At 41.5% G+C, this 23,493-nt stretch overlaps 1 protein-coding gene across 1 annotated transcript; it reads left to right on the top strand.

Moving 5' to 3' along the window:
• Positions 1-502: 502 nt before the first annotated feature.
• ARL13A (ADP-ribosylation factor-like 13A) lies at positions 503-13,997 on the top strand (the record flags this gene model as incomplete). Its single annotated transcript, XM_014542580.1, has 8 exons — positions 503-531; positions 5,594-5,663; positions 6,039-6,109; positions 10,913-11,162; positions 12,041-12,146; positions 12,656-12,843; positions 13,685-13,775; positions 13,869-13,997. Coding segments are annotated over exons 2-8 (891 nt in total), but the record flags the coding sequence as incomplete, so codon positions are not given.
• Positions 13,998-23,493: the final 9,496 nt, after the last annotated feature.

Genomic DNA, 23,493 nt, shown 5'->3' with positions numbered 1-23,493 from the left:
TTTTTGAGAGTATTACAAATGTCCCGGTTTGTCGTAAATATTTCCTCCCACGTCCCGCGTGGTTCAGGGTTCAATATCTGGAAGAGCCGCACAACACAAATGAAATAGAAAAGACAAGAGATAAATTGGAAATATTGGGGGACCAGGCGGGTAAGTCCAACTCAAGAGGAAGGACTTCCACCCGTGCTCAGTCCGCACCCACCTATTATAGTCTGAGGTAAACAATGCAGTGGTTACCATAGTTACAGTTCTTGTGAGTTTCACCTGTTTTGATCATGTTTACACTCCCTGCACTTCCCTAAGCCCATTAGCTTCCCAGGTAAGATCTGGGGAGTGTTATAAGGTCAAGCCTAATTATGCTTAGAGGACTGAGCCCTCTAAGCTGGGACTTGTTTGTGACTTTGCCAGCAGGTCAGTCCAAGGCTCACACCTATATCAGTTTCCCACACAGGTTTTTTCCCCCTATTGTCCTCCTCCACCCAGTTCCTGCCCCATCCCAGGCCTTCACCACCCTACTGTCTGTGTCCATAGGTAAGATCTTTGGTTAATCTCTTCCCATTCTCCCTCCCCCTTTCCCTCTGAGATTCGTCAGTCTGTTCCATGCTTCCAAACCTCTGATTCTGTTTTATTCACCAGTTTATTTGGTTCATTAGATTTCTTGTTCATTTATTTTGATTTTTAGGTTCAAGTGTGGATAGATATGTATTTATTGCCATTTTATCATTCATATTGTTTCTTCTTCCTCTCCTCCTCCTCCTTTTCCTTTCTTTCTTCCTCCTCCTCCTCCTTCTTCTTCTTCTCCTTCTTCTTCTTCTTCTTCTTCTTCTTCTTCTTCTTCTTCTTCTTCTTCTTCTTCTTCTTCTTCTTCTTCTTCTTCTTCTTCTTCTTCTTCTTCTTCTTCTTCTTCTTCTTCTTCTTCTTCTTCTTCTTCTTCTTCTTCTTCTTCTTCTTCTTCTTCTTCTTCTTCTTCTTCTTCTTCTTCTTCTTCTTCTTCTTCTTCTTCTTCTTCTTCTTCTTCTTCTTCTTCTTCTTCTTCTTCTTCTTCTTCTTCTTCTTCTTCTTCTTCTTCTTCTTCTTCTTCTTCTTCTTCTTCTTCTTCTTCTTCTTCTTCTTCTTCTTCTTCTTCTTCTTCTTCTTCTTCTTCTTCTTCTTCTTCTTCTTCTTCTTCTTCTTCTTCTTCTTCTTCTTCTTCTTCTTCTTCTTCTTCTTCTTCTTCTTCTTCTTCTTCTTCTTCTTCTTCTTCTTCTTCTTCTTCTTCTTCTTCTTCTTCTTCTTCTTCTTCTTCTTCTTCTTCTTCTTCTTCTTCTTCTTCTTCTTCTTCTTCTTCTTCTTCTTCTTCTTCTTCTTCTTCTTCTTCTTCTTCTTCTTCTTCTTCTTCTTCTTCTTCTTCTTCTTCTTCTTCTTCTTCTTCTTCTTCTTCTTCTTCTTCTTCTTCTTCTTCTTCTTCTTCTTCTTCTTCTTCTTCTTCTTCTTCTTCTTCTTCTTCTTCTTCTTCTTCTTCTTCTTCTTCTTCTTCTTCTTCTTCTTCTTCTTCTTCTTCTTCTTCTTCTTCTTCTTCTTCTTCTTCTTCTTCTTCTTCTTCTTCTTCTTCTTCTTCTTCTTCTTCTTCTTCTTCTTCTTCTTCTTCTTCTTCTTCTTCTTCTTCTTCTTCTTCTTCTTCTTCTTCTTCTTCTTCTTCTTCTTCTTCTTCTTCAATAATACCCTTCAACATGTCATGTAATACTGGTTTGGTGGTGTGAACTCCTTTACCTTTTTCTTATCTGTGAAGCTCTTTATCTGACCCTCAATTCTAAATGAGAGCTTTGCTGGGTAGAGTAATCTTGGTTGTAAGTCCTTACTATTAATCACTTTGAATATTTCTTGCTACTGTCTTCTGGCCAGCAAAGTTTCTGTTGAGAAATTTGACAGTCATATGGGTGCTCCCTTGTAGGTAACTAACTTCTTTTCTCTTGCTGTTTTTAAGATTCTTTCTTTGTCTTTAACCCTTGGCATTTTAATTATGATGTGTCTTGGTGTGGGCCTCTTTGGGTTCTTCTTGTTTGGGACTCTCTGCGCTTCCTGAACTTGTAAGTCTATTTCTTTCACCAGGTAGGGGAAGTTTTCTGTCATTATTTCTTCAAATAGGTTTTCAATATCTTGCTTTCTCTTGTTCCCTCTGGCACCCCCATAATTGGAATGTTGGTATGTTTGAAGTTGTCCCAGAGGCTCCTTACACTATCTTCATATTTTTGGATTCTTTTTGCTCTTCTGATTGGGTGTTTTTTGCTTCCTCATATGACAAATTGTTGGTTTGATTCTTGGAATCTTCTACTCGACTGTTAAATCCCTATAACTTGTTTTTTTGTGTTTTGTTTTGTTTGTTTTTTTGACGTGTGTGTGTGTGTGTGTGTGTGTGTGTGTGTGTGTTTTAATAAGGTGCAAAACTGCCATTCTCTGGAGCATTTTCTCAATCCCTTGAGATTGTTTTTCCTGGCAATTGTCAATGGTTTGGTTCAAATAAACACAAAAATTCCCTGTAGATTTGCATGTTTCTTATGTTGACAGTTCTAATCTCAATTTGCCATTACCATATAGGCACACTGGGGCACTGTATCAGCCTCTCAAGTGGAGAATATGACTGTGGAAAGTGCCTAGGACAGGGCCTAATATGTATCAAGGACAAATGGTATCTATAATCCCAGTGGATATGGCCACCTAAATGTACAGGCAGAGAATGCCACTGTGTAAATGAATATGCACAAGTAGGTGGAGCCAATGCTCAGGCAGCTGGCTTCCTCCCAGGAGTGGTTGAGGGTGAAGTGGGGGCGGGGGTCTAGGGGCTGCGGTTTCAGTCTGAGGGGGCTGGCTGCTGGCTGGCCTGGCCCCACCCCAGCCACTTGGAGAGGCCAGGACCAGGCAGGAACATTCACATCTAAACAAACCTCTAAACATACAGCTGAGCTTGAGGGGATACCAAAAATAAAAGGTGATTACTGTCTCTGCTCCCCAAAACTCATGGCCTGAAGAAGTTAATAAAACCAGGGCCTGCTAAATGAGTTTATACCCTTTACATATATTGCCTCATTCCATTTCTCATAACCACTCTAGGAAGGCTCTTTTATTACCACAGTCTGACTGATAAGAAATAGAGGCTGACCCAGGTCAAGGAAATTCCCAAGATCCCAGAGCTGATATGGTAGATTACACTTCCCAGGACAATGCCAATACCAGCTCAAGGGAAACCTCCAGACTCCTGAATGAGTGTAATCACCTCCCTTCTGGAAGAGACTGGTTCAAGCTAGGGCTAAGGGGTGGGGGAAAGGGTGGAGCTAAGAGTGTGCTCCAGGCTGACTGAGACTCAGTTATGATTGCCTGTCAGCCTTTCGGCATGGGAGGTCCCAGCACAAGAACAATGACCCTTGTGAGCACCCCTGTCTGGGTTAAAGCCACCCCCTGAGTTCCTACTCTGATGCCAGACAGTCCAGCTCCCCCTCATATGTGTCTGGGTGCCCCAGAGCCACCTGGTGCTGGAACTCAGAGGTCTCTAGTCCGAGTTTGTGCGCCGGCCCTTTAAAAGGAACAGCTGGGTCTCCAGCAGTCTCCATGTCTCTCATCCTCAATCCCCACAGGTTTTTACAGCCCATAATTGTGGGGACTTCTCTTCCCAGCTCTGGGACTCTGGGATGGGGGTCTGGTGTGGGGCTTGAACCCCTTGCTCCTCACGGGAGGCCTCCATAGAGATAATCTCCCTCCAGATTAAAAAAGCGGTACATGTGGGTGTCAGACCAGCCTGTTCAGCACCTCCTCCCCTCCTACCAGTCTCAATGTGCTTTCTTTTTTACTTCTCTTGTTGGAGAACTTCCATTCAGCCAGCTTTCAGGTGGTTCTGAATGATGGTTGTTCTGTATTTTAGTTGTAATTTTGATGTGGTTATGGGAGGCGAGGCGGCGAGTATAGATGTTTACCCATGCTGTCATCTTGGTTGTCCCCTTAGGATAAGTTTTTAAAGAAAAACTTGTATGATGCCAGTTTGACCTTTCCTGGTGGCACTAACAAATACAGAGAGCCTGAACTCAAGTTAGGAATCTCTTCCAATTATAAGGATATAGACATGAAGCTGCTACTGGCCTTGTCTCAAAGAGAGACGGCTACTGTGGAACCCAGACAGTCAGGTTCTGGTGATTCAGGCTCAAGGTCTTATCAGTTTTATGAACAAAGCTGGAGGAAAGCTGGTTTTGATCACAGGCCATATATAAGGTTTCCATTTTGTCTAGCATAAACCAGAGCCATTCTCCAGGAGGTCCTTATGGGAAGACAAATGATCTCCTAGGGAACAAACTGTACTCTAAGAAATGCTATGAAATGTGAGTCCCTATTTGGGAATGACAGTTTTCCAAAACAGTGGATGACTCTGCAGAACCATGCTGTTATCCAAAGATAAACTGCACATCCACTGTGCTCATCAGAGAGCTAAGCAAAGCCCATCTGAGTATCAGCTGAAATACTTTGCTAGCCCAACCAGAGTTTCCCCAGCTCTGAGCTCCAATATATTAGTCATTAGGGAAATGTAAATCAAAACCACAATCAGATACCACTTCACACCCCCTAGGATGGCTATAAACAAAAGACAACAAGTGCTGGCAAGGATGTGGAGAAATTGGAACCCTCCTGCTCTGCTAGTGGGAATGTGAAATGTTACAGCCACTTGGGAAAACAGTCTGGCACTTCCTCAAAAGTTTAAATGTAGAGTTATATGACCCAGTGACTACACTTCTAAGTATATGTACCCATGAAAACTGAAAACATATGTCCACAAAGTTGTACAAAAATGTCTATAGCAGCATTATTGACAAGAGCCAATTGTCCATAAACTAATGAATAAACAAAAAGTGGTATATTCATACAATGGGATATTATTCAGCCATAAAAAGGAACAAAATACTAATATATGCTACAACATGGATGGACCTTGAGGTGGTTGTCTAAATTATCCTTTTTACTTAGGCATTCATTTCCAAATATTGTTGCACTTTGAAAACTACTGGAGAGATTATGCAACTCCCTGGGAATCTTTGAGAGTGGGGCACCTGGACTGATGTTTGCAATCTATTAGACTAGATGATCTCAAAGGTCCCTTACAGCTCTAGGAATTTTATGAAATCTATGACAATGGCTCACCAACATTTTTTAAGCAGAGGCAATAAGAGAACCAAGAATAGTAGATAGTTGTCACTTAGAACAGGTTTCCCAATAAATAGGTCCTTGAAATCTCAGCTGGTTCTTCTCTGAAGCTTCACCTCACCCCACCTAAGGTTGAATGAAGATATTCCCAACAGGGATGATCTACGGCTGAAGGGAAGGCCACACCTGATGCCATCATGCCTGTGTAGGTTGCTTTAACAAGAAACCATCCCATTTTGCAGGAATATGCCAGTAGAATTGAGGATTACCCATCCCTCGCTCTATGACATTTATAGATAAGGGTGGCTAGAATGAAGTAATGGACTTCTGTCAGTACAAGGCTTTCTGTTTATCAGCACCTATGTAGTCATAAACTGACAAGTTCAATGTTAATAGCGGGGCTGATTTCTTATTGTTTCCCTTAATATTACAGAACGAAGCTGAATCATGTTCAAGCTAATGACATCCTGCGGGCCTCAAGTAAATACTAATGGGACACGAAGGTAATATTGTAATTATTTCCCTAGACCTACTCCACCATTTCCTCCAATGTATCTGCCCACAGTCCCACATGGGACAAATCATGATATATATTGTTAGGGGAAGTGATTAGTCTGTCTGCATGCAAGATTGAGGACAAGGTTTGAAGAGAATGGCTAATTCTGCAAGGCAAGTGACTCGGGAAGAAACACATCCTTGGAGACCTTGGGAAGGGATTCCTATATAACCTTCTACCACCTTGGCTGTGCCTTTTATGATACACATATTGGGACTACTGTAGGAAGATCCCCAAACACCAAAGAAGAATAGACTTCTTTGTTTAGCTTAAGAACTAACTGCTTTTAAGGCTTTGGCTCATTTTTCTTTTCCATTAATAGGAATATGACCATCATCATCATCGGTCTGGAGAATGCAGGCAAAACTGTTTTTGTGGAGGCCTTCCGCAGACGTAAGGAATTGGGAGCATTAGACATTGGTTTAGGTCTCTCAAGGGCCCCAGTGACCAATGAAATAATTATTCCTTCCTAGCTTTACTTCACAGCCCTCAGGTTGCCTCTTTTGAAGATAAGCACTTTCCAACACACATACACAATCCTTTCCTGGGGTATTATCAGCTTGTTTATGTAATGTCTGTCACCGTCTCCCTTTACAAGATATCCTAATTAAACATCCTCACATAGTGTCAGTATGAATGGATTCAAACTATGTAAAACACTGCAGTAAATTATGAAGGATAGCATGTTTGAAAAAGTGTCTCATTTCAGAGCTCAATTAAAGTGGAATTTGGTCTTAAGAAGTTTAATAACAAATACTTTGTGACAGTTAATATAGAGGGTTGGAACTTGTGAAATGTTGTCAATTCAGAGATATGCAAGTTTAATACCAGATCTCCAGTTTAATACCTTGACATTTCAAGAAGCAGTTACACAGAATTGCAGGGAGCTACTATTCTAGTTGTGAACACACAACTAAATGCTAGTCAAAGAGCCCAGCACACAGGTTGGCATAAGATGCTCTCCATTGATGTTTATTAAATAAAAGTAGGGGTATGATGATGTGGCTGAATTTTATATCATTTAGAAGCCTTCAGCAAAGTACAGGAAAGGGCTAACCTGACTCCTCTGCCACTGGTGTACTGGGAACCTGCAGCAATTTTCTTGAACTACAGCAACAGGCTGCTGGCTGATCTTTCCATCTCTGGTTGTCTCCCCAGCATTCAGTCAACACAGTTGCCTGAAGGACTTAATACAAAAATCTGATCATGGCACTTCCTTCTGCTCAAAAGCATTTACTACCTCCCCATTGTATTCAAAATAAAATTTAAGTTCCTAGAGGCACACAGGGTCCTCTATGATTTGGTTTCTGACTTCTCTTCCAGCTTCATTTCTCATGCTCTCTGCATGTGACCTGATAGAGCCAAAACAAATGACTTGCCATTCCTCTGCCATCATACTGATCTATTTCACATACCTATGCCTTCTATAATGCTGTCCTACTACCTAGCATTTCATCCTCTCCATTATCTACCTGAGTGGGGCCCTGGAATCTATATTTTAAGAACTCTCCAGGTGTTTTTGATGGGCAGCCAGCTTTGGGAAGCACTCTTCCGTAATTAGCCATATGCTATTTTGTCTTTGAGAATAGTATCTGCTTTCCATTCTGACTCTTAGAGGATAGAGCCTGGAGTTGTGAATTCATTCACAGAGAAGTTTCTAATGGCCAAGAAGCAAAGTTCCACTGATGTCACATTCTAAGGAATGTCTCAGTCCATTCAGGACTACTACAGTCAATCTATTAGGCTGCTCTGTACACAATATGCAATAGTTCACCTCTCCTGTTCCTGCAAATGTTTATGATTGCAGATAACAGCCTAGGAAGGAAATACCAATCTATAAGTAGTAACTTGTGTTACTATAAGTAGTAACTTTGAAGCTATAAACTATCTGTGATCAGAAGCCATTATTCTCAATGACAACATATACTATAACTGTTTTGTCTGGAAAGGTCACATGGGGTGAAAAACCCAAGGATGAGCATAAGCAGGTGCCCTAAAAGAGGGAATTTAGGGCAGTGCCTCTCAAACCTGGCTATACATTTCAATAACCTGGGAAGCTTTTAAAAATGAACATGATGCTTGAGCCCCACCCCAGATCTATGGCATCAAACCTTCAGAGAAGGAGATCTAGTGTCATAGTTTTTAAAAGCTCCATAGGTGATCCTTAGCATAGTGAGTACTGAAAGCCAAAAATCAGAATAATGTGGGATGCTTTTACAGTTACTTAGTGGGACCTGGAGGCTCAGACACTTTGGACTGGGGGGCGGGGCATGGAATCAAAATCTAACAAGCAGCACCAGATGATGCTGAGACACAGCAGGCATGGATTTCTTTGCTCTTTAGGGTAGTGGGTCTCAAACTTTAAAGTGCAGAAGTATCACCTACAGATTTTGTTAAATATAGCAGTTTGTTAAACATGCAAATACTTGGGTCCCAGCATAGAGATTCTGATTCAATTGGTGTAGGGTAGGACTTTATCATTGCCAAGTAACTCAGAAGCCAACAGTACCCGGACTGTTGTGCTTTATGGGATATAGAAATAAATTAGACTCATTACCTGTTCTCAGGGAGTTTATGAATTAATAGAGGAGATAAGAGAAATGTAAAGTGTCAGGGAACAACAACTTCTCACAGCTTCTAGGGTTGCCAACAATAGATTGCATTATTGAAGGAATTGGTAAGGTTTCAAGTAAAAAGAAAAAATAACTAAGAAAATGTTTTGATTAGACAGGGAAAAATAACTTAAAGCTTGCCTTCATGCTGGAAACAAATTAAAACTATCTTTATCCACTTATTATTTTAAGTAGTCTAATGCGAGACATAGCAAATATCACATCAAAGTTGTGACTGAAAATTTTATGTTATCTGAAAGCTATAATTAAAAAGAGCATTGACTAACATGAAAACAGAAGTTATAAGATCACATTAAAATGTAATAATGATAATATATGCATATATATATGTAAATGTCTATATAATCATACATTACCAACGATCTGAAAGCATCTTACTAACTTCTCAGCTAAATGATTCATTCTGGCAATCCTAATGAAAATGTCACAAGTAGATCTGAGATTAGAAATAGAAAGCTACTGATTCTGGTCTTAGAACTCCCAAGTCTGAGTATAGAGAATCTATAAAATCATTTTGCTGCTTATGTGGGCAGAAATCTAGGTCAGAACTTTCAGTTCAACAGACTGGAATTTGTAGAAAGATTGTCCTTTTGAACTGCACTTCTATGGGGGCAGAATAGGTATGGAATGCCCTATGGCAGTGGTCGGCAAACTCATTAGTCAACAGAGCCAAATAACTTAAACTATATAGGTAGGTACATTCAACTTTAAATTCACGGTTTTCGTCTTCCGTTTTTCTTTGCTTCTTCTTTGTAGCCATCTCAAACAGGGCACCTAAAAAAATGTTTCATTTTATAATAATAAAGCCACCAACACAAAATAATTACAATTCTTAAATTGATGACAAAAATACCTGTAGGATTTGCAGCTGGTTGGAAAAATACAGGTAACTTTATGCTTCGAGTAGGTACTTTTGTCACCCGTGCGCGATTTGCGGACGCAACTAGCACTAACCACTGCACAATGAGACTGCTGATTGACTGGCTCACTCAACTCCTGCATGAATCGCACGCGCGCGCCTCCCTTGTGCTGCGTATCCCTTGGCCCGCCAGCGCCGTGTCTCCCATTGCCCGACCAACACCCCCCACTTGTTCTAACGCCACTTCTTCAAAATAGACTCGCCCAGGCCAAAAACCGACTTCTGCTCATGGGCCACGAAGTTTCAATTGCACTGTACATGCGCGCCACACGTGGTATTTTGTGGAATAGCCACACTCAAGGGGCCAAAGAGCCACATGTGGCTCGCGAGCCGCGGTTTGCCGACCACTGCCCTATGGGACTGTATGATCTGGCCATGACCTTGACAGGGCAAATGTATCTAAATTTGGCATGGTTTCTTAGAAGACATATGAAAAGTACTTCATACTTACACACAATAATAGGCACCATAAACATGTATTGAACACCTACTGAGTGTAAACTAATGCAAAGCCCCTCCCTCATTATTTTAGTTGGGAAGCCATGGCATGCACAGAGGGAGTTGAATGACCAGCTTAACAGACCATGTGCTCAATGAGGGAGAGAAAGTGGAGCTGGGGTGGTCAGATAAGCTTCCCTAAAGAAGCCTTCCTGAGCCTTGATAAAAGGGTAGGAGAGAAGAGCCTCCTGCTCATTCATTTATTCATTCATTCATTCATCAAATTCATTCAACAAATATTTATTGAGCACCTCTGCCCCTGGCATTGTGAATGTAGCAGTGAATAAAATTGAAAGGGTCCCTGTCCTATTGCAGTGTATAATCCAGATTAGTAAACCATTGAATTTGTAACACTGGCATATGTACTATTATAGTGATAAGCCCAGAAGAAAGGCACCTTACCCAGATTTGGGGGTTGGGGGTGTGAGTTAGGGAAAAATTTCTAGAGGAAACAAGATCTAAATAGATGTTTAAAAATAGGTATTAACCAAGGAAAGAGCAATGTAAGAAATGTTCTAAGCTGCGAAAATAGCATCTTGTGAAGGCCCAGGGCACAAAAGAGCATGACATTCTTGTGTAGTGGGGGGAGAGTTAGCCAAGGAGCAGAGGGAAGAAAAGACTAGGTGTGTACCAGGGTCACTGTGGACACAAGACAGGGTAGAGATAGCGCTGGCAGGTTAGGAGGCGAAGGAGTCTGTATTCTCTCCTGGGAGCAGTGGCCACTCACTAAAGATTACTGAGCCAGGAGAGGGTTGCCTGGGCAAAGTGCTGGTTTAGGAAAATGAATCCATGAGTGAACAGGATGGCAAGATGCCTCAGTAGCATTCCTCAGGGCAGGCTCTAGTCAACATTTTTTAAAAATATATATATATTTTATTGATTTTTTACAGAGAGGAAGGGAGAGGGATGGAGAGTTAGAAACATCGATCAGCTGCCTCCTGCACACCCCCCACTGGGGATGTGCCTGCAACCAAGGTACATGCCCTTGACCAGAATCGAACCTGGGACCCTTGAGTCCACAGGCCGACGCTCTATCCACTGAGCCAAACCAGCTACGGCTCTAGTCAACATTTGTTTAACAAATACTTTCATCTAACTATATCCCTCTGCTTTGTGGTTGCTTCTCCTCTCTTCCCTTATGCACAGTACTTCCTAGCAAGATAGACCATTGTATGAACTCTAAACTGACTACAGTTCTGCTAGATGAATATGAAATTTCTGTCTATGACCTGAATGGAGATATGAAGGGACGAAAAATCTGGCCCAACTACTATGCACAAGCACACGGGATTGTTTTTGTCCTGGATTCCAGCGACTTAGGACGCATGCAGGAAGTGAAGACCACTTTATCACATCTTCTGTCTGATGCAAGAGTGGCAGGAAAACCCATCCTACTGTAAGCCTCTGCCTTTGTGCTCAATTTTCCCTTCCCATTTTGTGCCTTCAGAAGACAAGTAGACAAAGGAAGAGCTGGGTGGTCCCTTTGTCACATCCAGCTAGATCTCCTCTTCCCTTCAGCTCAGTGTGTGTGTGGAGGGGGTAACCCAGTCCTCTGGGGTCTGTTTTTAAGAGCTACTTTCTACCACACGCTGCCATGGGTGAAAATGTTACCTAATTGTGCAAATGTAATTTTGAAAGCAAGCATCAAAGGGAAATGGAGAGTAATATCTGGATTTCCTACCTCCATCCCATGACTCTTCCTGAAGATTGTCTTCCTGAATTTCTTTCTCTTTTTTTTTGCTTCAGTCTCTACCCCTGAAACCACCCCTATTTTGTATAATTGATGCCAATGTCCTCCTCCCTTCACAGACTGCCCAAGAGTCATGTAACTAGCACTGATTCCAGGGTGATACTTCGGATGGCCCAATCAATCACCCCCACTCCCTTTTTGCATTTTTTGTTCCTCATTAGCACCCCCAACTCAGTATGAACAGAGTTTGGCAGAGGCTGTTTAAAAACTCCAAATCTGTTCATATCCCAGTTAGCAATTCTAATTAAAGTTTGATGGCATAGTGTAGAGATGAAGTGAGAAATTCGATCTGGGGATGATCTTGGATTCAAATTATATGTGTTATTCTTTCCACCATTGAGAATTGGCTAGAAAAATGTCTGGTTCATCTCATTGTGCATGTCTTTAAAGCTAGTTCTTGAATATGTAGCAACTGTACCATAATAGGTTCTCCCCCTATTTCCCTTCTTTTCTTGCCCTTTGCCTCTATTTATGTTTTACTCTTCCTCTCTTCTTCCTACCCTCTCTCCTGTGCCCTGCTCTAGATTGGCAAATAAACAAGACAAGAAGAATGCCCTCTTACCTTGTGATATTATTAAATATCTATTCCTGGAAAAGATAATGAATGACAACAAGATCATGTGCCTATTGGTAAGTGTCAACCCCTCCCCTCTTTTGCCCTCTCAAGCCCAGCTGATGCATACCTTGCACCACTCCATAATCAGCCCCATATGCTAGATCTCAGGCAAAGCCTCTTCCTGCCAGGTGATGCCTATAGTGGTGATTTCTGACTCGATGATGACAATATCCCACTCTTAACCACTTTCACATATGTTTTCTTATTAGACTTCAAAATTGCTCTGTAAAGCTGGAAGCTTCAATATCCTCATTTTATGGATGAGGCTCAAAAACTCTGAGTTCCTTGCCCGAAATCACATATCTAAGACATTACATCACAACCACTTTATTGAATGACCTTAGCTTTTGTAGCTTTTATTTACATTCTCAGCTGTGAATACTGAGTTCTCCTAGGAAGTCTTAAAGCCTCTCTAGGCACTGCAGAGCTTATGTGTACCTCTGCCCCTTGGCTGAGAGTGGGAGGGACTTTGATCCCCAGTGGTCTCAGGTTCCTGAGCTGGAGTCTTCTCTTTTGGTCACAGGAACCCTGTTCAGCTATCCAAAACCTCCAAAGAAGTAACCATGAGCCCCTACTTGAAGGGCTGCGCTGGCTGGTAACTGCCATTCAGAATAAACAGGAAAAGCTGTGTGCTCACCAACAGTCACTCACTTCAAGTATCCCAACCTACAAGGACACCACAGGCTTCAAGGTTGAATGTGCATCAATCAGGTACTGAGCTGCCTCTATTAGGTTGATAAGGCCCAGCTGGCATGGCTCAGTGGTTGAGAGTCTACTCATGAACCGGGAGGTCACAGTTCGATTCCCGGTCAGGGCACATGCCTAGGTTGAGGGCTCGATCTCCAGTGTGGGGCATGCAGAAGGCAGCCAATCAATGATTTTCTCTTATCTTTGATGTTTCTCTCTCTCTCGCTCTCCCTTTTTCTCTAAAATCAATAATAAAATATAATTTTAAAAAAGAACAGATGCAGGAATCAATATTCAACATAAGCAGGGAGTTCTGGGAGGTGCTTGGATTCTGTATGGTTCTGAGCAAGTCTTTCAAGATCAGTTGGCTCAAATGGGGCTAGGTCAGTGACCATAAACTTTCCAGCATTGTTAGGTATACCCTCCCCCTGGCACAACTTGAGTGATCACATTAGTGGGATGAGTTGCAGAAAGGTAAAGCCAAACTATCAACATTAGAGCTTCTCCAAAACATGATTTTTAATTCCCCGATTTGCCATGTGGAGAAGAAAAGGAACACAAGCCCCTTAAGGAACTTCTAGGCAATATTTTCTATATGAATGTCCTGGAGCCACCCCACATTCTCTACTTGCAGTTCTCTGATCCAATAATAAGGAAATATGGGGGAGAAGAGGAATATGAAAAAGAAAAATAAGAAAACAGGAGGTGATCAAGGTTTTGAGGAATAAAAGGCTAAAATGTCTTGCTCTATTGTCCATTTCATTGTTCAAATACATATGCAGGAATGGGGTAACAGCTGCATTTAATTAAGTAGCTTGAAGTGTGTTTATTTTCACTATTGCTTTGTCCTTTCTATGTTCCTCAGCTTACCTACCAACGTAGAAATGACGGAAGAAAAAGAAGAGCCTCTAGGACAACATTCAATGGAAACTAGGCCTCTAAAGCCAATCCTAAAGGTAAATGACTCTTTAAATGTTATTGCCACAGGGACAATCTCTAAACTGTTGGGCACCAACTGACTTTTCCCCCTTCATCTTCTTGCTGTACAGAAAGAAGGCTTAAGATTAAAACCTAAAAAGAATGTATCAGTGACATTTGCCTTAGATGAACCCATGGAGGAAGGTGAATGTTCTAAGGTAAATGGAGCTCAAAACACTACTGAGCTTCACTACAACTATAGAGCTGACTTTCAGTTCCCAGAAACGTGCACCAATGATGAAGATGAATACGATGAGTACGACGACTATGATGATGACAATGATGATTTTTTTGAAGGTAATGCTAGATCAGTGGTTAGTCAGAGAAGAAAAAATACAGGTGTCCCAAAAAATATATATTCACTTTGAATAATGATTAATTCCAATGGGTTAAATCTGAAAAGAAAGAAACATCAATTGAGCTATCAGCTGTTAAGTGTGTATACATTTTGGGGGGACACTCTATATAGAGACCTTCTTCTCACAATTTATAAAACATTCCTATTTTGAGTCTGAAACTCTTTTCTCATACTATGGTTGGTGGTCAGGAGAAGTGGATGAAGGACAGGGAGATTCCTTGGGTACCATCACCTAGTACTCCAGTATGATGGCTCAGCACTGGCTAACACAAGATCTTTGTCTGAATGGGTATAGGTTATCTTAAAAGTTACAATTTCCAGTGGTGGAGGTACAAATTGGCACAATCTTTATGGAGAGTACTTTGGTTGTCTTCTCCCTTTTGTTCTCACTCTTTCAATATATATATTGATAACTTTAAAAATGTGGAAACCCTGTGAACCAATCATCTCATTTATTGATCTATATCCAAAGATAATTACACAAGTACCCCAAAAAAAGATGCTTGAGATTGTCCAATTACAGTATTAGGTACAATAGCTAAACGTTATAAACAGGCTAAATGTCTAACAATGCAAAACAACTAAATAAAGTAGGGTACATCTACACAATGGAATACTATACAGACATTAAAAGGGCTATTGTTGACTTATATTTACTGCCATGGAAAGTTTTCCACAACCTGATGTTTTGTTAGAGAAAAAGGCAAGTCAGAGGATAGCATGTGAAGCATGATGTTTACACATGCATAGAATATCTGGAGAAAAATCACTAAAACAATAGCAGTGGTTTTCTCTAGGTGTGATATACTAGGAGAGAAGTAAAAGGCCTAGGTGCCTTTCTTTGTTTTTTTGTTTTATTGGAAATTTTCTTTTTATAACAAGCTATATGATTTTTCCCAATATAATAAAGGCATTAAAGAAAAATAGCTGTGAGGACTTGAAGGCCTATTGTTCTTAATTGCCCCTCATTCTCAGTGTTTGCTGGGACCTCAGTCACCGTGATGGTCAAGTATCAATATTATAATTTCATCTCTGCTCTCCAAGGGATCTGGCCCTCAGGCTACCCCAGAGTCTTGGATTGTTATATCTATACGGAGGGGCCTGTACTTGGCCAGGGACACTGAAGAGGAGAGAGGCACTGATCTGAGATGAGGGGTGAAGATGAGAGTTGAGTAGAAGGAATCTGGTGGAAGAATAGAGGAAGTGTTTTTCTAGATATCTGAAATTACCCCTAAATCTCTGTACAAAATTGAAATCCATTTTTCTTTTCTATAACATCAGAACCCAGCCCAAAAAAGAGAATGCCTACCTGGTATGTAGAGGAGATGATGCTGGAAGATGCTTATGAAGACATCTTTGAAACCTGTGGTTAGTATTCCTTAAAGGAAGGGGATAAGGGAGAAAGCTAGAGTGAGAGAAAGTCTGAGTCCAGGCCAGAGGGTGGGTGCCTGGTGAGGTGGAGTCTACACTCCCTTAGAAAGTGGCCAATATCATCCTAACCTGGAGTGGTCTGGGAAGGCAGGAAACCTGGAGCTTAGCTTTCCTTGCAGTGACTGGCTGTTTTCTGTCTCTTTGACTTTTAACAGAGTACTAAAGAGAAAAATGGAGGGACAGAAAAGAAAAATCCAATATCCCTCCCTCAGTAAATGCACTCATCTCCAGAACCATTAGGACGATTTCAGTTTTTTATTTCTATTTAACTAATACCTCTACAGTCCCATATAACTCCACCTACTCTAACATCGCATTCCTGAGAAATCCCATCCTTCCAGTACATCTATCCATCAGATGAATCTTACACCCATGGAGAGGTTCAAGAACAGTTAGCATCCATTTGAGAATGAAGACAACCTTGACAAAGAATAGAGACCTTACATCTTTGCACCCAGATGCTCCCGAGGAAGTCTATGAACAACATGTCCTGGCTGACCAACTGAAATTGAGTCTTAGAAGTACAGGGCCAGTTTAGAATTACATTTTCCCCCTACAGTTTTTAGATATAATGGGACTGGTAGAAATAAATAGAATTTTTCTGCTGAGAATATAGTCTGCTGAATCATTTTTCATCATGCCTCCAAAAACAACTCAGTTTTAAATTCCCAGCCACTGTCAGTGAAGTCTGGCAACAACTCTTTTGCTGTCCCTTCAGGAACAGCGACAGCTGCCTCTCCTAACATTTTGGTTGGGTATGCCAAAACTGTCCAAACTTGAACACACTCAACCCTCTATGCCAACAAGAGTAGTGGTAGTGGAGGTAATCATTATTCTCACAACACCGATTTTCACCATCAGTATTAAAGCCACCACTTATTGAGTGGCTTATAAATGTCAGGTACAGCACTAAGTTCTCCACATTCATTATCATATTCATCACAACCCTTGGGGGTAGGCATTATACCTGCCTGCATTTTACAGATAAGGACAGAGATGTTAAATAATTGCCCAAGGTCCCAGAGCCTGTAAGAATCAGAGCAAAGAACTAAACCCAGATCTGACTCTAGAGATGCTTTGGCCAGAAAGATTTGTTTATACATTTCTCAAACTCCATCCGGAAAGATAAAACTGTATCCATGAAAAATGCTGAAACTTAGCCATGCCCATGTCAGAAGAATTACGTTGATAGCAATGAGTAGTAGTCATAGACACGGCTGACTGGGCACTTCCATTTTGCCTGGTGATGAGCTAAGTACTTTACATACTACATTAATGCCTTTCATCTTCACAAGCCTATGAGGTAGTTCTATTCTCATCATCTTAGAGACGCAGAAACTGATGTTCAGAGAGGTCAAATCATTTGTCCCAAGGCACCCACTAGGAAGCAGCAGAACTGGTTTTCAAACTAAGGTCCAACTCCATAATTCATTGTCTTAACTCCTACTTGATACAGTCTCACCAGCCAGTATAAACCAACTAGCCCATAATTGTTTCTGAGAGATAAAAACTGCCGGGGTTCTTGTCCCAGCATCAAGAAGGGTTCAGGAATCTGGAGAAGGCTGTGCGTAGAGTAAATAGAGTTCAGGGACTAATAAAGAGTCTGGAGACAAGATAAAATTTTGAAAGGCATTGGGGGTCAGAGGAGCTTAGCTAAAGGAGCTAAGTTCTAAGGTCTTAAGTCTAAGGTCTTAGGTTCTCACCTAGTCCCCAGGACCCCATGCTTTTTATTAACACAACTTGTCCTGAGGCGAGGCAGATATATACACTTCAAAGGGTCAGGGTTTGGTACAGAGTCCATTGTCAGAATGGGGGAATTAGCCTACGGCTGTTCAGGTGTTTGGCCAGTAGGAGGCAATAACATGTAGATTAAGATGCCTTTTAGCTGTCTGGCAGCCACAATCAATTTAATGTATCCTATTCAGGTTTGGGGAAATGCCTTAAAGCCATTCCCAGATGCAGCCCTGCTGAACATGCTGGAATTGGTCTCCGGCAAAAAACCTGGAGAGTCTGACACTGTGTCATTTCCTATTATGCATTGCAATATGGCCTCATCTCCAAGGGAACCACCCCAGGAACCTTGTGGATCTGACCAGATTCTGACCGGGACTCAGCCTATTAGTCATAGACCTGGAAGGAATGTTATGGAGCCTCTAGTCCAGTGGTTCTCAACCTTCCTAATGCCGCGACCCTTTAATACAGTTCCTCATGTTGTGGTGACCCCCAACCATAAAATTATTTTCGTTGCTACTTCGTAACTGTAATTTTGCTACTGTAAACAATATGTAATTATATATGTGTTTTCTGATGGTCTTAGGCGATCCCTGTGAAAGGGTCGTTTGACCCCCAAAGGGGTCGCGACCCACAGGTTGAGAACCGCTGCTCTAGTCCAACCCAGTTGTTAACCAGATGAGGAACTTGGGGTACAGAGAGGTTGACTTGCCCAAGACTTTACAGCTGATCACTGACAGCTGCTCCTAAAATTCAGGTCTATCCTCCCTATCCAAATATAGTCATGAATCACTTAATGAGGGGGATACATTTTGAGAAATACATGGCTAGGCAATTTTGTCATTGTACAAACATCATGGGGTGTACTTACACAAACCTAGGTGGTATAACCCACTAATACTTATGATGTAGCCTATTGGTTCTAGGTTATAAACCTGTATATCATGTTACTGTACTGAATACTTTTTGTGTATCTAAACATACTATTTGTGTATCTAAACATAGCTAAACATAGAAAAGGTACAGTAAAAATACTTTATAAAAGATAAAGTGTGTGTGTGTGTGTGTGTGTGTGTGTGTGTGTGTGTACATGCATGCACACACACATTGTGGGGGCCAGGGGAAGGCTATGGAGGAAAGCACTGTCTGCTAGAGAAAAGACATTAAGAGGAGCGAGTAAGGAATGGAGAAAGGGAAAATAGAGAAGGGGAGAAAAAGGAAGAGCATAGATCAAAAGAGATGCAGAGAAATAAAGCTTGAGAGGAGAAATAATAAAAGGAAGAGGTGAAAGAGAGAGAAGGAATGAGGGAAACAGAGGGTTGGCGGGTGGGGGGTGGTGATCTCCCAGGCTCCCTTCCTCCCCCTGGCCCACTCCAGGCCTAAGCCTGGGGCAGGAACATGGTGGTTAGAAAACATGCTGAGTCTTCTCATCTATTTAAACCACCCAGAACTACCAGTAAATCCAACATCTTAGTAGGGTTCAGCCTTTCCTTTCAACATTGCAAACTTTTTTCTTATACTCCATATAATCTGCTGTCATATATTCAATCTATCATTGACCCAAACATCATTATGTAGTACATGATCTACATCTTCCCTGTGTCTTCTCTGGCCACTCTTTACCTATCTACATCCCTGCAATTTCCCCAATAGAATCACTGACCATGCTGACAATCATTCTCACCCAGGGATACAACAAATATCTACTAAAGAAGAATTTTATGAGACAGGAGACTGTAATTCAACAAACTAAGGTTTTAAAGAAGATTGGACCATCCACATTTCTTTATAGCATGTGTGTTTATGAAGCAGGCATACTTTCTAGACCCAGAGGGAAGGGGAAGTGTAACTAAAAGGGGGATAGGAGTGCAATCTATGAATGTGTGCAGGATGAATTTAGTGTGAAACAACCTCTGACCAAACTGAATTTCAGTATATTGAGACACTTCCCTTTGTACAATGTATGTGTCAACCAAATTTTTCTACATGGAATCCATCAATCACAAGAAGTTACTTAAAGACTATTCCCCAAATACAGCCAACATGCTCTTATTTATTTTTGAATGAGTCTTAATTTTGTTACTGCAGGCTGTTACTGTATTGTAGAACCCCTTATCAAGCTAGCTGATCTGGGAATTTCTCCAAGTGAAGACAGGAATAAGAGTACCTTACCTACCTCATAGGCTTGTTGTGAGGATCAAAGGGGACAATACATATCAAAATGCTTAGCATAGAGCTTGGCACATAATGAGGACCTCATTACATATTAATTACTATTATTTTTATTAGGAGGAAATTAGATAGCTACACCTCTTTTCTGGGAGAAGGACCCTCTTTTTTGCAAAGAACAACACAAAGAGAGATGTCTTAAATCAGTAGTTCACAACCTTCCTAATGCCGCGACCCTTTAATACAGCTCCTCATGTTGTGGTGACCCCCAATTTCATTGTTACAAATTGAACATAATTAAAGCATAGTGATTAATCACAAAAAAATATGTAATTATATACGTGTTTTCCGATGGTCTTAGGCGACCCCTGTGAAAGGGTCATTTGACCCCCAAAGGGGTCGCGACCCACAGGTTGAGAACCACTATCTTAGTTTCTAAGATACAAAGAGCACAGAGAATCTAGGGTACCCATAATCACTGCCAACCACTGCCTCTCATCCTTGTCCTTGAGAATCTGAAATGTGCCAAAGAGCTCTTACAAACCTGTTTCAGCATGGCAGCTGAGAGACCAAGATTAACAATAGTTTATTGAGCCCAGAGAGCATATTTTCTTTCAGGTAAGTGGTTGCCTTGGAGTTTCTCTCCTTTCATTGTCAAGGTCTTGGCCTCCTTCCTCAGGACTTTTAGGGACTAGCTCCTGTCAGAGTCACTTCAAACATATGAACCTGGCCCATCATTCAACAACCCACACATGGCTTTGGGTACTTGTCCATTTTGTTTTACAAGACAGGCCTGGACTTTCAGACTAGAGAAGTCAATACAGTAGGTCCTCAGGTTACTTCGGAGATCCGTTCCTGTGGCGCGATGTAATGCAATTTTTGCCATAAGTTGGAACCCACCTACATAAGCACCTACATCACTCACATGGAGCACATACACAGCAGTAATGAAGTGAAGCAGTAAAAAAAATTTTTAAAGAAAGATAACAATTCCTGACCTTTACTTGTGGTAAATAAATAATAGAAAACATAAAGCACATATGTACATATGTCAAAATGACGGAACTTTTTTTTTTAATAAATAAATAAATAGGAGATGGCAACCTAACTCCGAAACGATATACGTTGAGTCCAACGTAACCCAAGGACTGTCTGCATACATAGGTAGATGGGTCTCCGCTCTGAATGGTTTTCAACTCCCCAACTCTGGTCACCACTCTACATTCACATGTTGTTTCTACCAATCCTGTGGTACCCCATTATCAGGCTTGGTATCCACTATGATCTTCAGGACATGGGTCATATAGTTAGTACACAGTAAGGGGTAAGGAAGAATTGTGATAATTTAGGGTTGGAGCATGCAAACCAGTAGTAGCTAACCTAGTATAAATCCCCTGTAAATATGAATATTTCGTGCTATGGCCTACCAGCTGTGTTTTGTTTTTTTTGTTTTTTTAATTATTTATTTATTTATTTTTTTAATATATATTTTCTATTATTGTTCAAAAGTTTGTAATGGTCTTTATTATCCATGAATGAGTGAGATCATGTGGTATTTTTCCTTCATTGACTGGCTTATTTCACTTAGCATAATGCTCTCCAGTTCCATCCATGCTGTTGCAAATGGTAAGAGTTCCTTCTTTTTTACAGCAGCATAGTATTCCATCGTGTAGATGTACCACAGTTTTCTAATCCATTCATCTACTGATGGGCACTTAGGCTGTTTCCAGATCTTAGCTATGGTGAATTGTGCTGCTATGAACATATGGGTGCATATATCCTTTCTGATTGGTGTTTTTGGTTTCTTGGGATATATTCCTAGAAGTGGGATCACAGGGTCAAATGGGAGTTCCATTTTTAGTTTTTTGAGGAAACTCCATACTGTCTTCCATAGTGGCTGCACCAGTCTGCATTCCCACCAGCAGTGCACAAGTGTTCCTTTTTCTCCACATCCTCTCCAGCACTTGTCGTTTGTTGATTTGTTGATGATAGCCATTCTGACAGGTGTGAAATGGTACCTCATTGTTGTTTACCAGCTGTGTTTTGAATATCACTCTTCCTTCCTAGAAACCTATCATAACCACTTGTTTTCAAGGCAGTTGCTACTGGCAAGACTTAAGCAAATGCAACAAACACAACACCACTCTTCTCAAGAGAATTGTACCAACTAGTATTCTTTTTTTTTTAATTGTCTTTTCCTGAAATGTTGCAAATCGGTTACAGCAAACAGAAAGGCAACCGTCAAGGAAAACTGTCACTCTGGGCTCCTTTTTGAGCGCAGCAGCTACATGGAAGCAGCTGCACAACTAGTATTCTTTTATTTATTTTTTTTAAAATATATTTTATTTTATTTTAGGAGTAAAAAACTCAAATGAGTGAGATTTTTTTTAGCAATTAATGGAAATAAATAGCACTTGGTACTATGAACATTGTCCTTTGAATACTACTAGGGATAGCACTGACAATGTCAAAGTATAACTGAGAAATAATGAAAGTAGACTGTCTCTAGAAAAAAATATTTAACCCCCCCCTCCCCCCGCAAATTGGTGACCATAATGTGAGTGGACAGTATGAACTTAGATGATGTAAAGCATAAATGGATAGATAATAGGAAGGCCAAAAAGACCATAATGATACATATTTTAAAATTCATTAGTGTGTACATAATTTGACCCCCTTTATAAAAGGTGAAATATAGATACAAATGATTAATGTTTAAAAAAGAAATTAAAAATATATTTTTATTGATTTCAGAGACAAAAGGAGAGGGAGAGAGCGATAGAAACATCAGTAATGAGAGGGAATCATTGATTGGCTGCCTCCTGCATGCCCCCCACTGCCCCACTGGGATCAAACCTGAAACCCCAGCATGTGTCCTGACTGGGAATCAAACCATGACCTCTTGGCTCACAGGTCGACCCTCAACCACTGAGCCATGCAGGCTGGGCCGAACTAGCATTCTTAACTATAAAATGCCATTGACCATGGGTGGGGTAGATGTCAAGCCTGGAATCACTATTTTGTCATCACTCACCTCTATAAACATTTTTGGTGGGGGGCTTCAGGGGTATTTATTGTGATGCTTTAGTCTCAGTCTTCTAGGGACTGGGAATGGGGGTGACCTCACTTCCCCCAGGTTGTCCCAGACTTGGTGTCTAGGAGGAAGGAAGTGTGCTCTCCTCTGAGGAAAGCCTGGGAAGCTAAGCTAATGCTGGAGTGGGGGACAGCAGAGCTGAGATCCCCACCCCATACCCTCAGGGGGAGGGGCAGAAGTAATCCAGGTCAAAGCCACCCACCCACAGCCCTAATGCTGCTCCATTCACTGACCTAAGCTATTCATGATCTTTGTTCCCACAGTCACCTCTACACTCCAAAATCTAGCCCCATGCTCAGCCCTACCAGGCCTTCATTCCTGAGAGAGGGCAAAGAAGGAAGTCCATCAGGATGTGGGCCCCTGACTGGACAGCTTTAAGGGACCTTTCCTTTCTCTAGATAGTCAGGAGGGTGGTGGCCTCAAACTGCACACCCTCTCCTCTTACTGGCATCCCACTCTGTCCCAGCACAGAAGCCAAGAGCACAAAGAACAGTGACTATGGTGAAAAGGAAAATGCGGGGGCTTGCAACCTAGTTCAGTATCTGGTTAAAACTGTAGTCTTACTTCCCCACTCTGACTTGGGCGGAGCAGCAGAGCCTAGGGCCCCGCCACAGCTGACTTGGGCGGAGCTGCGGGGACCCTCAGGGACCGCCACAGGAGGAGATACATAGGTCAGAGCCTCTCCATGAGTTCAGTTCAGGCTTTGGATCCAGAATTCCTCTGGACTGGCAGATCTGCGAAATAAAGGTTAAACTTCCCTCCCTCAGAGTGCTGGCTGATCCTTCTGCTGTGCATTCTACCACAACATTTGGTGCATTGGCTGAGAAACATCAGTTGAGCTGGTTCTTAGGCCACTGCTGACGAGAGCAGACTTTGGGGCACTCACTTCAGGCTCTGGGACCCAAGGAAAGCA

The sequence above is a fragment of the Myotis brandtii genome, unplaced genomic scaffold, assembly GCF_000412655.1.
Source record: "Myotis brandtii unplaced genomic scaffold, ASM41265v1 scaffold305, whole genome shotgun sequence".
NCBI lineage: Eukaryota > Metazoa > Chordata > Mammalia > Chiroptera > Vespertilionidae > Myotis > Myotis brandtii.
Note: the sequence above shows the minus strand (reverse complement) of the source record. Positions and strands in the feature narration are given on the sequence as shown.